The sequence below is a fragment of the Tachypleus tridentatus genome, chromosome 12, assembly GCF_004210375.1.
Source record: "Tachypleus tridentatus isolate NWPU-2018 chromosome 12, ASM421037v1, whole genome shotgun sequence".
Lineage (NCBI taxonomy): Eukaryota > Metazoa > Arthropoda > Merostomata > Xiphosura > Limulidae > Tachypleus > Tachypleus tridentatus.
In genome coordinates, this window is record NC_134836.1 from 13,640,854 (window position 1) to 13,653,773 (window position 12,920).

General features: G+C 37.5%; 1 protein-coding gene across 1 annotated transcript in view; it reads right to left on the reverse strand.

The window, feature by feature from the left end:
* LOC143234949 (uncharacterized) overlaps positions 1-12,920 on the reverse strand; it is a 39,486-nt gene that overhangs the window by 7,451 nt on the left and 19,115 nt on the right. The window contains exons 4-6 of the mRNA XM_076472647.1: positions 9,407-9,592; positions 9,114-9,245; positions 5,679-5,944 (exon numbers count right to left, since the gene is read on the reverse strand). Of these exons, the coding sequence (XP_076328762.1) occupies positions 5,679-5,944; positions 9,114-9,245; positions 9,407-9,592 (584 nt within the window). The remainder of the gene's footprint in view (positions 1-5,678; positions 5,945-9,113; positions 9,246-9,406; positions 9,593-12,920) is intronic.

Consider the following 12,920-nt stretch of genomic DNA (forward strand, 5'->3'; position numbering starts at 1 on the left):
TACACAGTTGTCTATTGATGGCTGATTTACGATGGCAGGATCAAGTTCTGCGAGAGCAGTGAAAGTGGACCAGTCTGCCTGATCCAGCTTCCATCGGGGCACGCGGGTAGGGTGGCATCGACCACGGCCAGTCTCTCTCAAAAGAATCGGAAAATGATCACTGCCTAGTGGATTACTGTCAACCCTCCATGAAAAATGGGAGAATAATGAAGAGGAGCAAACTGAGAGATCAATAGCGGTAAAGGACTGACTAGGTGCATGAAAGTAAGTGAAAGAACTAGTATTGAAAAGAGAAAGATTGTGATCAGAGAGCATCCGCTCTACAGATCGGCCCCTCCCATCAATAATAGCACTTTCCCAGAGGGGATGATGTCCATTAAAATCCCCTAGGATTAGAAATGGAGATGGCAATTGTTCAACGAGAGCATCAAGATCTGATTGATCGTATGTCTCTCCAGGGGACAGGTACAGAGAAAAACAGTGATGGTATGACCCAAGGAAACACGGATGGCTACAGCCTCCAAGGGTGTGTTGAGTGACAAAGACAGGGTGGGCACGTGTTGATCAACCAACAGTGCCACCTCTCCATGTACTCGACCATCACACAACCTGTCATTTCTGTACAGAGAAAACTGCCGAATGGAGACAGTATCAGCAGTTTTGAGAAATGTTTCTTGTAAAGAAAGACAAACAGGATGGTAGGAAGCAATCAGCGTTTTGATATCATCCAGATTAGAACGTAAACCTCGACAGTTCCATTGTATCAAGGTGGCCATTTTTAAGAACGGGTAGGTGAAGTGGCTGGAGAACCCTTCGGTTTATGACCACGTCTTTTTTCTTTACTGTCTTTAGTCGGAGGAGGTCTATCAACCTCCATGGACCCTGCTCTGGGTCGGGTGGGCAGGTTTTTGTTATTGTAAGGGGAATCCAGTGACTGAGAACACGAAGGAATATTTGTTTTGTCTCTTGTGGTGGGAGAAAAAGATGTATCAGAAGAAATGCCTGTATTTGAAACTGAAGGACGTGGATCTTGAGATTTGTTGGAAGGTATGGGAGGAACAGAGATGGGTGTGGAAGTCGATTCATCAACCTTTTTAACCACGGAGGTCAAAAGGCTTTTCATTTGTTCTGAAAACGATTCTCTTGGAGGCACAGAGAGATCTGTCTGCACTCCCACTGTAGTTGTGGAATGAAGTGCAGCAGCATATGTCCGAGATGGAGTTCTGGACAGCAATTTCCGAGCCTCAGGGTAACTAGTGTTATGTGTCGTTTTCAAACGCTGCACCTCTTTTTCCTCCAACCATTTTGGGCAAGAATGAAAGTAAGAGGGGTGAGAACCATTGCTGTTTACGCAATGTGGGTTCATGTCACAGTCATAGGCATCGTGGTCCTTGCCTCCACAACGAGCACATGTCAGGGAACCACGACAAGATGTCTTTGAGTGGCCGAATCTCTGACATTGGAAACATCGAAGAGGGTTTGGTATGTATGGACGAACCATGCAAATGAGATAACCTGCCTTGATGGTGGCAGGTGCACGTGGTGAAGTAAATGTTAAAACAAGGGTATTTGTTGGCAGTGTAACTCCATCTTTGCGAGTGAAAATGCGCCTCACTGCAGAAACTTCTTGAGTGGAGAGACCAGCGAGAATCTCTGACTCGGGAACGTTCTTCAAATCCCTTTCAACAATAACTCCTCGTGAAGAATTCAAGGTAGCATGGGGTGTAACCTCAATAGGTATATCCCCAATTGCCTTTGAATTCAAGAGGAGTTCACTGTGTTGGGATGTGGATGTTTCAACCAATATGTCACCAGATCGAAGTTTCTTTACTGACTTTGGAGAGCCAGCAAGTCCCTCTAGTCCCTTTTGAATAAAAAAAAGGGGACATTTGCCCTAAAGGTTTTTCCGAAAGAGAATGTAATATAAGAAAATGAGGTACGAGTGTTACTGATGTTGAAGATTGCTGTTCTGAGTATTCAAGACGTGGTCTGTTTGACTGTCCCATTGACTGTTTTTTTACAATTTTATTTAAATTTTTTGGAGGATCCATAGGAAAAAGAAAACATTTCGGTACCCACTGACCCCACCCACCATGGAGCCCTACAAGGGGACGCACTATAAAGTCATGCAAGGACAATGCAGCAACGCCAGGGTTTCGTGAGCACAATACCCAAACACCAGCATCAGGCACAATGCCCACAACACCCGTTGAGAACTTCCAACACTGGTACTTGGTTGACTCTAGCCCAAGTGGACCAGCCGATTGACCCAAGGGGGGCCACCCAAAGGCCGCCCGTCTACAGGAATTCGAGGCCAAAGTGGTGTGTTAGGGTTGGACCCCTCAACCACCAGGATCCTCTCCTCTCCTTCACGGGTCGCCACGCACGGCAAACACGTGGGTGGATGTTTAGATCCCAGAAAAGGTAACCAGATAGAACAGAACCTTCCCTGGGGAGTCCCCTCACCACGTACAGGAATCCACACCGAGGGGGCTTGGAATAGATGCCGCCCAAAAGGTTAAGCAAGTTCCACTGTCCAATGACACAATTTCGCGCAGAATTGTAAACTTGTCGTTGGATTTGAAGGATCATGTTTGCGAACTCTTCGAAGCGCCTGAAGATGAATTGTCTCTGCTATACTCTCTTCAAGTTGATGAATCTACTGACGTTAGTGGAAAAGTTCAAGTTCTGGTTTTTGTTCGATTCATAAAAGATGGAAAAATCGTAAACGAATACTTATTTTGCAAAGATTTAAAAAGTACAGCAAAAGGGCAATACATTTTCGAGTTGGTGAATGAAAAGATTTTGCTCTTCAAATTACATTGGAATAACTGTGTCAGCGATCGCACCGAGGGCTGTCCTTCAATGCAAGAAAAAAAAAAAGGGATTCGTCACTCTGGTGCGCCAACATAATCCAAACATTAGGATTGTTCACTGCATGATTCACAGAGAGGCGCTCGCCTCCAAATCTTTGCCGAAAGATTTGCAGTCTGTTATGAATCAAGTTATTCAAGTGGTGAATTTCATCAAGACTCGGCCACTTCAATCTCGACTTTTCTCTCTTCTCTGTGAGGCGATGGATTCAGACTACGAAAAGCTACTGTATCATACTGAAGTTTGATGGCTTTTGAAAGAAAAAGTGTTAAAGCATCTTGTCCAACTAAAAACTGAACTAATTTCTTTCTTGGAGGTTGAGGAAGCAGGTTTTGAATTTTCTTTTCATGATGAGATCTGGTGACTGAAGGTTCAATGTCTTTCCGACTTGTTTGACAAATTAAAATCGCTGAACTTAAGTCTCTAAGGACCATCTGAAAACATTATTACTGCAACGTACAAACTGAAGGCCTTCGATGAAAAGGTGACGCTGTGGAAAAATAAGATCTCGAAAGGAGTCCTTGATTGTTTTTCTTCTGTTAACGATTGTCCGTCAAAGAAGAAAATTGTCCCTCATATTTTGAACACATTAAGCGACCTACAGTCCGCACTAAACATTACTTCCCGTCACTTGCTGTCGACGAACATAACTGGGTGACCTATCTATTCAGAATCAACGAGATAACAAATTTTACAACTGAGGAAGAAGAACAGCTCATTGATTTACAAAACGACAAATTTTATCAGTCATTGTTTCCCGAAAAGAGCTTGGATGAGCTTTGGTTCTCCATTAAAAATTCATATCCTGCAATCAGTTCAAAAGCAGTTGAAGTTCTGCTTTCATTTGCATCTTCGTGGTTTTGCGAAATTGGATTTTCAGCATTGACTGAAATTAAAGCCAGAAACAGAGAGAGGCTTCTTACAGTCGATGATGAAATGCGAGCTTGTTTGTCTACGTTAGAGCCTCGCTTTAATTTGATTTGCTCTCGGAAGCAGGCACAAGCGTCACATTGAAAACATATCTAAAAATAAAAAGTTTTGATTTTTCTGCTATACCACAAAATCGTTAAAAAGCCTTAGAACGACACTCACGGCCAAAGCAAGCGATAGTATTTTCAATGTGCAGATGACATTAATATCACCGTGATTGGCCGTGATTTTCGTTCTAAGGCTTTTAAGTTAACGCTTCTGTGTTATGTGTATCTAAACGTGATGCACAATGACATTATTATCGCTTGCTTTGGCCGTGATTTTCGTTCTAAGGCTTTTAACGCTTGCCGTATAGCGTGTACCTAAAAAAATCGTTAAGGCTTTCCAGGTGTGCCGCGAAAATTTTTAGATTGTCGTAGTGTGACGCAAGTCAGAAAAGGTTGAGAACCACTGCATTAGAGACACAAAACACTCGCACAAACGTTATAAACCATTATACTTACAGAACACATGTACAGAATAACGTAATAAACCGTTACACTCACAGAACACTCGTGTGTTTTCTTATAGCAAAACCACATCGGACTACCTGCTGAGTCCACCGAGGGGAATCGAGCCCCTGACTTTAGCGTTGTGAATCCGTAGACTTACCTCTGTACCAGGGAGGTAACCAGAACACTCGTACAGAGGTTATTACAGTAACAGTGAAGTTCTTTACAGCTGCAACTTCACATAACTTAAATATTCTTTGATTTTATGATGGTTTGTTTGTTTTTAAAATTTCGAGCAAAGCTACACGAGGAATATCTACGCTAGCCGTCAATAATTTAGCAGTGTAAGACTTGAGAGAAGGCAGCTAGTCATCACCACCCCCACCAACTCTTGGGCTACTCTTTTACCAACGAATAGTGGGATTGATCATCACATTATAACGCCTTTATGGCTGAAAGGCGAGCAAGTTTGGTGTGACGGAAATTCGAACCTGCGACCCTAGGATTAGGAGTCGAGTGCCTTAATACGCTTGGCCATGCAGGGCCCCGAGAGAGAGAGAGACAGAGAATGGCGTAAGCTTCATGTGCTTTAGCTGTTAAAATACATTCTAATAATAATGATCATCTTTCGGTGGGCCATTCTCTGGTTTGCCAACCATTTCAAAATGTTGGAAATGTTTATGAACTTCATTTTCATTAAATGGTGGTACTTTAACAAAAAAAGGCCATGCTAGGCCTTTTCTGTTAGTATAGATAATGTTACTGATAATGAGGTTATACTTATCAGAGAAGAAAACAAGTTGTCATGCTAAAATGAAAATGAAGAATTTCATATAATTCGACTGGTTGTTTTTAAACACAAAAATACTCATTGATTAGTGTCGTAAGTTGCAGATTTACCCCTGAAAATATTGGCGAGTGCATTACAAAATCTTTTTTTCAAAAAAATAAAATTATTGTTCAGGAAATCAATAAAATATAACAAAGTCGATGACTTAAAAATAAAAAATATAGAGTTACAATTGTATAGATCCTACAAATTCTTAATACAACGCATATAATGAAGTAGCCAAACCAGAACACTGGCCTAATTTTTTTACCATGAGAATGGCTCCGCTCTTTAAGTTTATACTGCAAACTTTAATTATTTGGAAACTTAAGATCTATTTCATTTCTCAATAAACTCATTTTAATGTAAGTAATATAGACAAACAGACTAAAAGTTATTAATAAAACGTTTACGCATTAGCAAGGAATTTTCGAGTGTATACCCGTTACCTGAGAATATTTAACTCTACACACTTCATCTGAGATTTGAGTTTATACAGTTTTTCTGAAATTCATTGAACCTATTCCTAAAATATCTAAACATATACATGTTACCTGAGAATCTTTGAGTCCCAATTTCTCAGCTAGTTTTTTCCTGTCAGGTTTGCTTATATATTTCTGAATCTGGAAACGTTTTTCCAATCCCTGACGCTGAGCATCCGAGAATACCGTTCGTCTCATCATCCCTCGGCGGGGTTTCCCACGCGCTGTAACCCAAGGAAATGCCGTCGACAGTGGAAAGTTAACTTCAGGCCCAGAGGAGTAACCAGTGACACCATTGATGGTATGGAGACCACTGACTCCGTTGACAGTTGCGACACCTTGAGTTAAAATTTGATTATAACTAGAAATTATTTTAGATGATTTAAACATATTTTAGTGTTAAAAAGCTAGCAATGTAAAAAAAAAACTATTGTAACAGAAAGAAAAGAAAATGTGAAAAAGACGAGTCAATTTACGGTACAATGGCCTGCAAATTACTTCAGGTCACATCAATAACGTGTTACAAATTTGAAAAGCTGATAATTTACAACCTCCATTCTTTCTTACTTTCGAAATGAGCACTGATATTGATGAAATTGTTTTAATTTAACTAACATTCAGAAGATCATATTAATTATACTTGCACACATAAAGTAGTCCAAACGTCATTATATGTCCAATTATAAAAAATGTTCAAGTGACTTAGATAATTATATAAAGATGCATGCTGGAAATAGTGCCGCTGAACTCGGAAGGTTACATCCACTGGCTAATAAACTCGAAGATTGGATTAATTTGTCGTTTCTTTCGTTTAGAATTTTTGTGCATAGCTATGTATAGGGCTATCAGTGCATAGTCGTCTATAGTTTTAAATTGATAGCCTAGTGAGTTTGTTTATTTGATTGTTCTGTTGTTAAGCTCAAAGCTACATAATGGACGGTCTGGTTTAGCGTTGTTGATTTAAAGATATTTTGTTTGCAATGTCTCACATTAGTGATTTAGAAATATTTTTCACCTCCATTCATGATGACGAAAACCCACTTCAACTAAAAATGTATTCTAAAGACGGCTGGTATGAGTATTACAACCTTAATTAAAATAAAGTACAGGACAACATTTCGACCTTTATAGGTCATCTTCAGACTAACAAAGAGAAGGGTTAAGCTGTGTGATGTGTAAACAAACAATGTTAAATCATTGTGGTTATGGGTTACACAGATAACGTTGAGACATTGTAGTTATGGTGTCAGACACGAGATAATCTGGGTGGGTTACTCAAACAACAGGCTAGGCATGGTGTGTTAAGGCGTTCGACTCGTAATCTGAGGGTTGGGGATTCGAATCTTCGTTACACCAAACATGCTCGCCTTTAAAGCCATGGGTCCGTAATAATGTGACGGTCAATACCACTATTCGTTGGTAAAAGAGTAGTTCAAGAGTCGGCGGTGGGTGGTGATGACTAGCTGCCTTCCCTTTAGTTTTACACTACTAACTTAGGGATGGCTAGTGCAGATAGCCATTGCGTAGCTTTGCGCGAAATTCAAAAAACAAATAGGCCTGGCATGGCTAGGTCGTTAAGGCGTTCGATTCGTAATCTGAAGGTCGCGGATTCGAATCCTCGTTACATCAAACATGCTCGTCTTTTGAGCCATGGGACAGTTGGTAAAAGAGTATTCCAAGAGTTGGCGGTGGGTGGTGATGACTAGCTGCCTTCCCTCTAATCTTACACTGATAAGTTAGGAATGGCTAGCGCAAATAGCTCTCGTGTAGTTTTGCGCAAAATTAAAAAAAAAACAAGCAAACAAATACTCAAACAATTTTGAGACACTAATTTCTTCATTGTCTCACATTATTGGTTTAGAAAATTTTGTTACCTTTATAGTTTTATATTGTTGGGTTAACAGCACATATTATCTTCAGGTGTATATTAAATTGTTACTCAGAGTGGCAGAGTAGCGTTTTTATCTTTAACCAGTATAATAGCCGAATAAAAACAAATGATGGGAACCATTGTTGAATTATTAACGCAAATTATAAAATTTAATTAGAATGAGTTTGTACCTACAAAATGCATCTACTCTTTATTATTTTTACAGTCACGAAGTAATTCTTCAATTATAACATTTTAGTAAAAACTACGGAGATAAATGAAATGTTACTGTGTGCACTCTGAAAGAGACTTAAATACCACTCTTTAACCTTTTCACTGTGTTCTAGGTCAGGCAGTAGAAAACATAGTGAGGACATTCTGATACAAATTTAAATTTTTCGACCTTACAATGGAAAAACGTCTAACTTTCTTTATGTTTTAAGGCCAAGTAGATAATATACGTGTTAAAATACCAAAAACCTTTAAAACACTAACTCTATAAACTCAGTATTATTTATTTATTATTTTAATATTTAATGTTAGTAATAGTAGGCCTATCTGTAGTCTAATTTAGGCATTAGATCTAGTACATAAACGTAACGTAAGACTTAGCTGAAACACTACTTGGTAAATTTTATTTTGCTTTTGGCTACAATTCATTGTTATAAAACTTCTGAATTAAACCATTTTTCTGTTATATTACTGTTGTTATCAAATAGCATAGAATAAAAACAAACTTTTCTAACCAAACAACATGAATATTGTGCATTCAACATAAATACTATAATTGGCCTAAAATCAATCCGATTATAGTTTTGTTGCTAAGCGACAATGTATATTGTTGAGTATTACAAAAAAAGCGTGAAAGGAAATAAGCCTATTGTAATTTGTGATGCTGTTATATCGTTGACAACATTAACTTTTTTCTCACAGCATAGGGTAAAACTTACCTGAATATAACATTGTTCTTCTTTAGCTGAAGAATTTAATAACGCCATATATGCATATGTTATATCAATTTAGAAAATATATATATATATATATACACCTTTTTCCGAAAGCTTTTTAAATTCAGCTTGATCATGTTAGTCGTAATAAAAATAAGCATTATCCAGAAAGCCCATTGGTCATCTACACTCAAAATCTATAACACTGCGATTTTGATTTTAAAAAAGCAGATGTAGAATGTAATGCAGTGTTTTATTTAATGTTTACAAACCTGGTTTATCAAATTTCAAAGACCCTAATATATCACTTGCTTAAGTAGCCATAAACATCGAAGAGAAAATACTCCTGTGCTTTATTTTTTTCAGCTTTGCAACATCTGTTTCTTGATGTTTTTCTTCAGGATGGGCTTAGATGTAATAAGTTACCTTCTACACTGATTTAACGTTCAAAAAGAAGTTTTGTGCGTATAAATCAAAATAGCCATAAATGCAACATGCATATCATCAGCTGATAAAACCATTGAATATATATTGCTATGAGTAAAGTTTTATGCAGTCAGAATAACATTATCTAATATCTTATGTTTTCAATTGATTGGAAAACATTTCACACTATTTCGTACGTTTAATACGCGTGCTGCTGTGATGTGAAGAAAATGACATAGCAGTAAAAACTTGCAAGTAACTCACCTGTGATGTATGGAGTTCTGCATGCAATTAGCGACTGTAAGGGCGACTCCATAAACGATCGTGGCGCTGGCTTTGCTATTGGTGATGTGAAATTATAACCAGAAAAGGATGTTGTGTAGGAACCTAAGGAGAAAGAAAAACATCAATTAATGTAGCAAGGAATATGTAGCAATAGAATAATATCAGCAAGTCTAGTGTTTACTAAACCTTTTTAGCTCAATACTGTTATTGACATTAAGTAAGGTATTAAAGAAAAAATGTTGTAGGTCAGACCACCGAGAAGTTAATTATACAGATATTCTGCCGACTAAGCCAGTACTTAATAAAAGCACCTTTGACAGCACTTACAGCTGTCATCATTTGGGATAGGTCTCTACCAGCTTTGCACAATGGAATGGAATAACCTTTGTTCATTCTTCCCTGCAGAATTGCTATGGATCGTTGATGGACTGCAATCTTCAAGTCTCGCCATAAGCTTTCTATTGAATACCATCAGGACGTTAACTGGACCACTCTACGACATTCACTTTCGTCTATTAAAACTATTCTTGTGTGTCTTTGCGCAACTTAAATGTAAATTTTCGACCCGGTTTTAAATTCTTGGCTGACTCAAGCAGGTTTTCATCTGGGATTGCCTGTATTTTGCATCATCCATTTTTCTCTCAATCCTGACCAACTTTCCAGTCCCTGCTAATTAGAAGCATCCCCGTAATATAATGTTGCATTTCCATGCTTGACAGTTGATATGGTGTTGACTAGATGATATGCTGTATTGGGCTTGTATCAGACGTAACGCTTTTAATTTAAACTAAAACGGCAAACTTTTGTCTCGTGTCTCCACAAAACCTTCTGCACATTTCTGCATTATCATTTACATGTTTTGTTGCAAATCCATACAAGATTGAAGATGACTTGCTATTGTTTTATTCAGTAATGGATTATCTCTTGCCACTCGCATATACAGACCAGTTTTGTGTAGGGAACAGGGTACTGTCGATGTACGAACACTGATTCCTATTGCAGACATGGAACTTTGCAAATCTATCAAAATCACTGTTGGTTTCACACTGTCATCCCTAACCAGTTTTCTACTTGCTCAGGTGCTTAGTTTGGAATAGCAGGCTGATCTGGGTAGTAACTTGTTGGTATGAGCACATTCTACTTCTTAATGATGGACTTTACCGTATTCAAAAGGATAATCAGCAACTTTGAAATTTTCTTGTAACCTTCTCTGCTCTGTGCTTCTCTACCTCTTTATTTGCGAAATGTTTCGAAAGCTCCTTGGCCTCCATGACTGGTTTGTTGTATCACTATGTGATTTGTGCCTTTAACAGGTGCATTTGCTCTGAAGTCAGATTAAAACACTTTGATTACTCACAAACAGAAACAGTTACGCCAATTTTGTGACCTTTCAAAATAATATTTTGCACCAGAACTGATTAACAGTTGCTATAAGCAAAGGGGCTGAATGCGTATACACTTGTAAAACTATAACTTTGTTTTAAAACTTAATGTATTTACATAATACCAGCGTTCTCTAACTTTTACAATTTGGAGTAGATTGTGTAGATTCGAAACATAAAATCCCACTTGAAAGTTTTGTGGTTAGAAGCTCAGACACCAACAACATACGGAAACATTGCAAGGAGGAAAGGCACTGTAAACAGCGTTTACAACGATAAATTACTTCATATTAAACATTCAGTACTTAGTTAGTTCTCCTCGTATTCTAATAATTTCCGAAAGGTGACATGGCATTCTATTGGTTCAGTTATTGATGTAACCTACCATGATTTCATCCCAACTTGTCACTAGAAGGTGCTACAATGCACATACAGTAGGTGTTTTAGGATCGTGGTTTACTATTTTTGACTTCAGTTCTGTCCAACAGTTCTAAATGGAATTACAATCTGGAAACATTCCTGGCTATGGAATTCTTCTAACGTCTTCTTGATCAAGATAATCCTATACAAAATAAAAATTGTGAGCAGTAGCGTTGTTTTCCTGGAACAAAAGTTTAATGTCAAACGTTGCCCTAGCATATGGCACAGATGTCACCTCCATGTGATGCCTGAAGGAGATGTCATTGACGTTTTCCTGGAGGAAGTGAAGAGGGGTTTCCACCATGTTTAACAGCTGCCAAAGCATACTTTAAACCGTTTCCTATGTGTTCCTGTGGAAACAAACTCTTCCGTCATCTGTTCTCTTGGGAAACGACGAATACAAGTCCTACCATAAGCATGAACAAGCCAGATAACTTTAAAAAATAGCCTTGTTTGACTAGTATCTTATTCACTTTTCTTCTGGATATCCTGAAATGAACGTGTTCATTTAATTTCTGTCGTAAGGTATTGCAAAACTTCTTTCGATCTTGATGTGTTAACCTACTCAAAAAACGGTGATCTCGAACAGTAGGTTTTCAGCATACATCAATAGACAATCCTGGTTGGACAATGTTTCCTGTAGTTCAATGACGTTTCATTATTCTGGATATAGTATACTAGGGTACCCTACTGTTATGGTAATGTCCATTTGCTTTATGCCATTTCCCAACAATCGAACAATTTGGCGTCCTATAACTTCTGACACATAAGAAGGTATGTCTCTACACGATTTCCCCATTGGTACAGTCTACAGATTTACAACTCTAAAATCAGGGGTTCGATTCCCCTCGTGGAGACAGCAGATAGCTCGAAGTGGCTTTGCTAAAAGAAAAACACACACACACATTCTACACGAAGTACAGAGAAATATTCTGAACAAAGTGTTGATCTGTTTCAAAAAAAGATGATACCAGAACCATAGATCATCATATAAAACAGATGTGTTTGCATATTTTAATTAATAAATGATCAAAACAACTTATACAGAGTAGAATAACAAATCGTGCATGTTTGTCCGATATACGCTATCTTCTCTGTTACTACTCGGGCATTTACTCAATAACAACTCCATGTGCACAATAAAATCAGTGTTCAAATACTCACGATTATTTTAAAACAACGATTATTCAATACATAACTTTAAATATAGAAAACAGTTTTCAGTTTCAAAAGTACAATAAAATACCAATAACTTACTATATGAGATTAAAATCAAAAACAAAACCATGATCCCCCTGCTAGGACAGTGGTATGTCTACGGATTTACAACGCTAAAATCAGGAGCTCCATTCCCTCGATGGGCTGAGCAGATAGCCCGATGTGGCTTTGCAATAAGAAAACACACAAAGCCATTAAACTAGAAACAGTCTTATACACTCTACATGGTTCAACGTATCAATACGTCATCTTCAGGAGTAAGATGTTTTGCAAAATGTAACCCTGTATTCATACAATTTCCAGAAGATTAATTAACATATTAAAGAATTTCAAGCTATCTACTGGCCACATTTCCATAAGGTCTATCATCCTTATTTTTATATTTTTAATTTTAATTAGCTCAATAAATTCACGTGTATTCATACTAATTAAATTTCCAGATTATGCTAAAATAACAGATTTTTACCATTGAACTGTATACATTTGGTTTTACTAATGTGTTCTACTAAAGCTGAAACAGTGATATTATTGTTTTTAACATTTCTTTTGTGTTGATTAATTCTGAATTTTAAATATCTTCTAGTCTATCCTATTTTAAATCCACGTGATATTTTATATATACATTTTTTTCCATTAAATCAATTTTATCTTTAACTGTATTAAGAATTTGTTTAGCTTTATTTATCAGTTTTTATATCGAAAAAATAACATTTTAATTTGTTTTTTATTATTTTTAGACAGGTTAAGCCTGGTTAAACGATAGTAC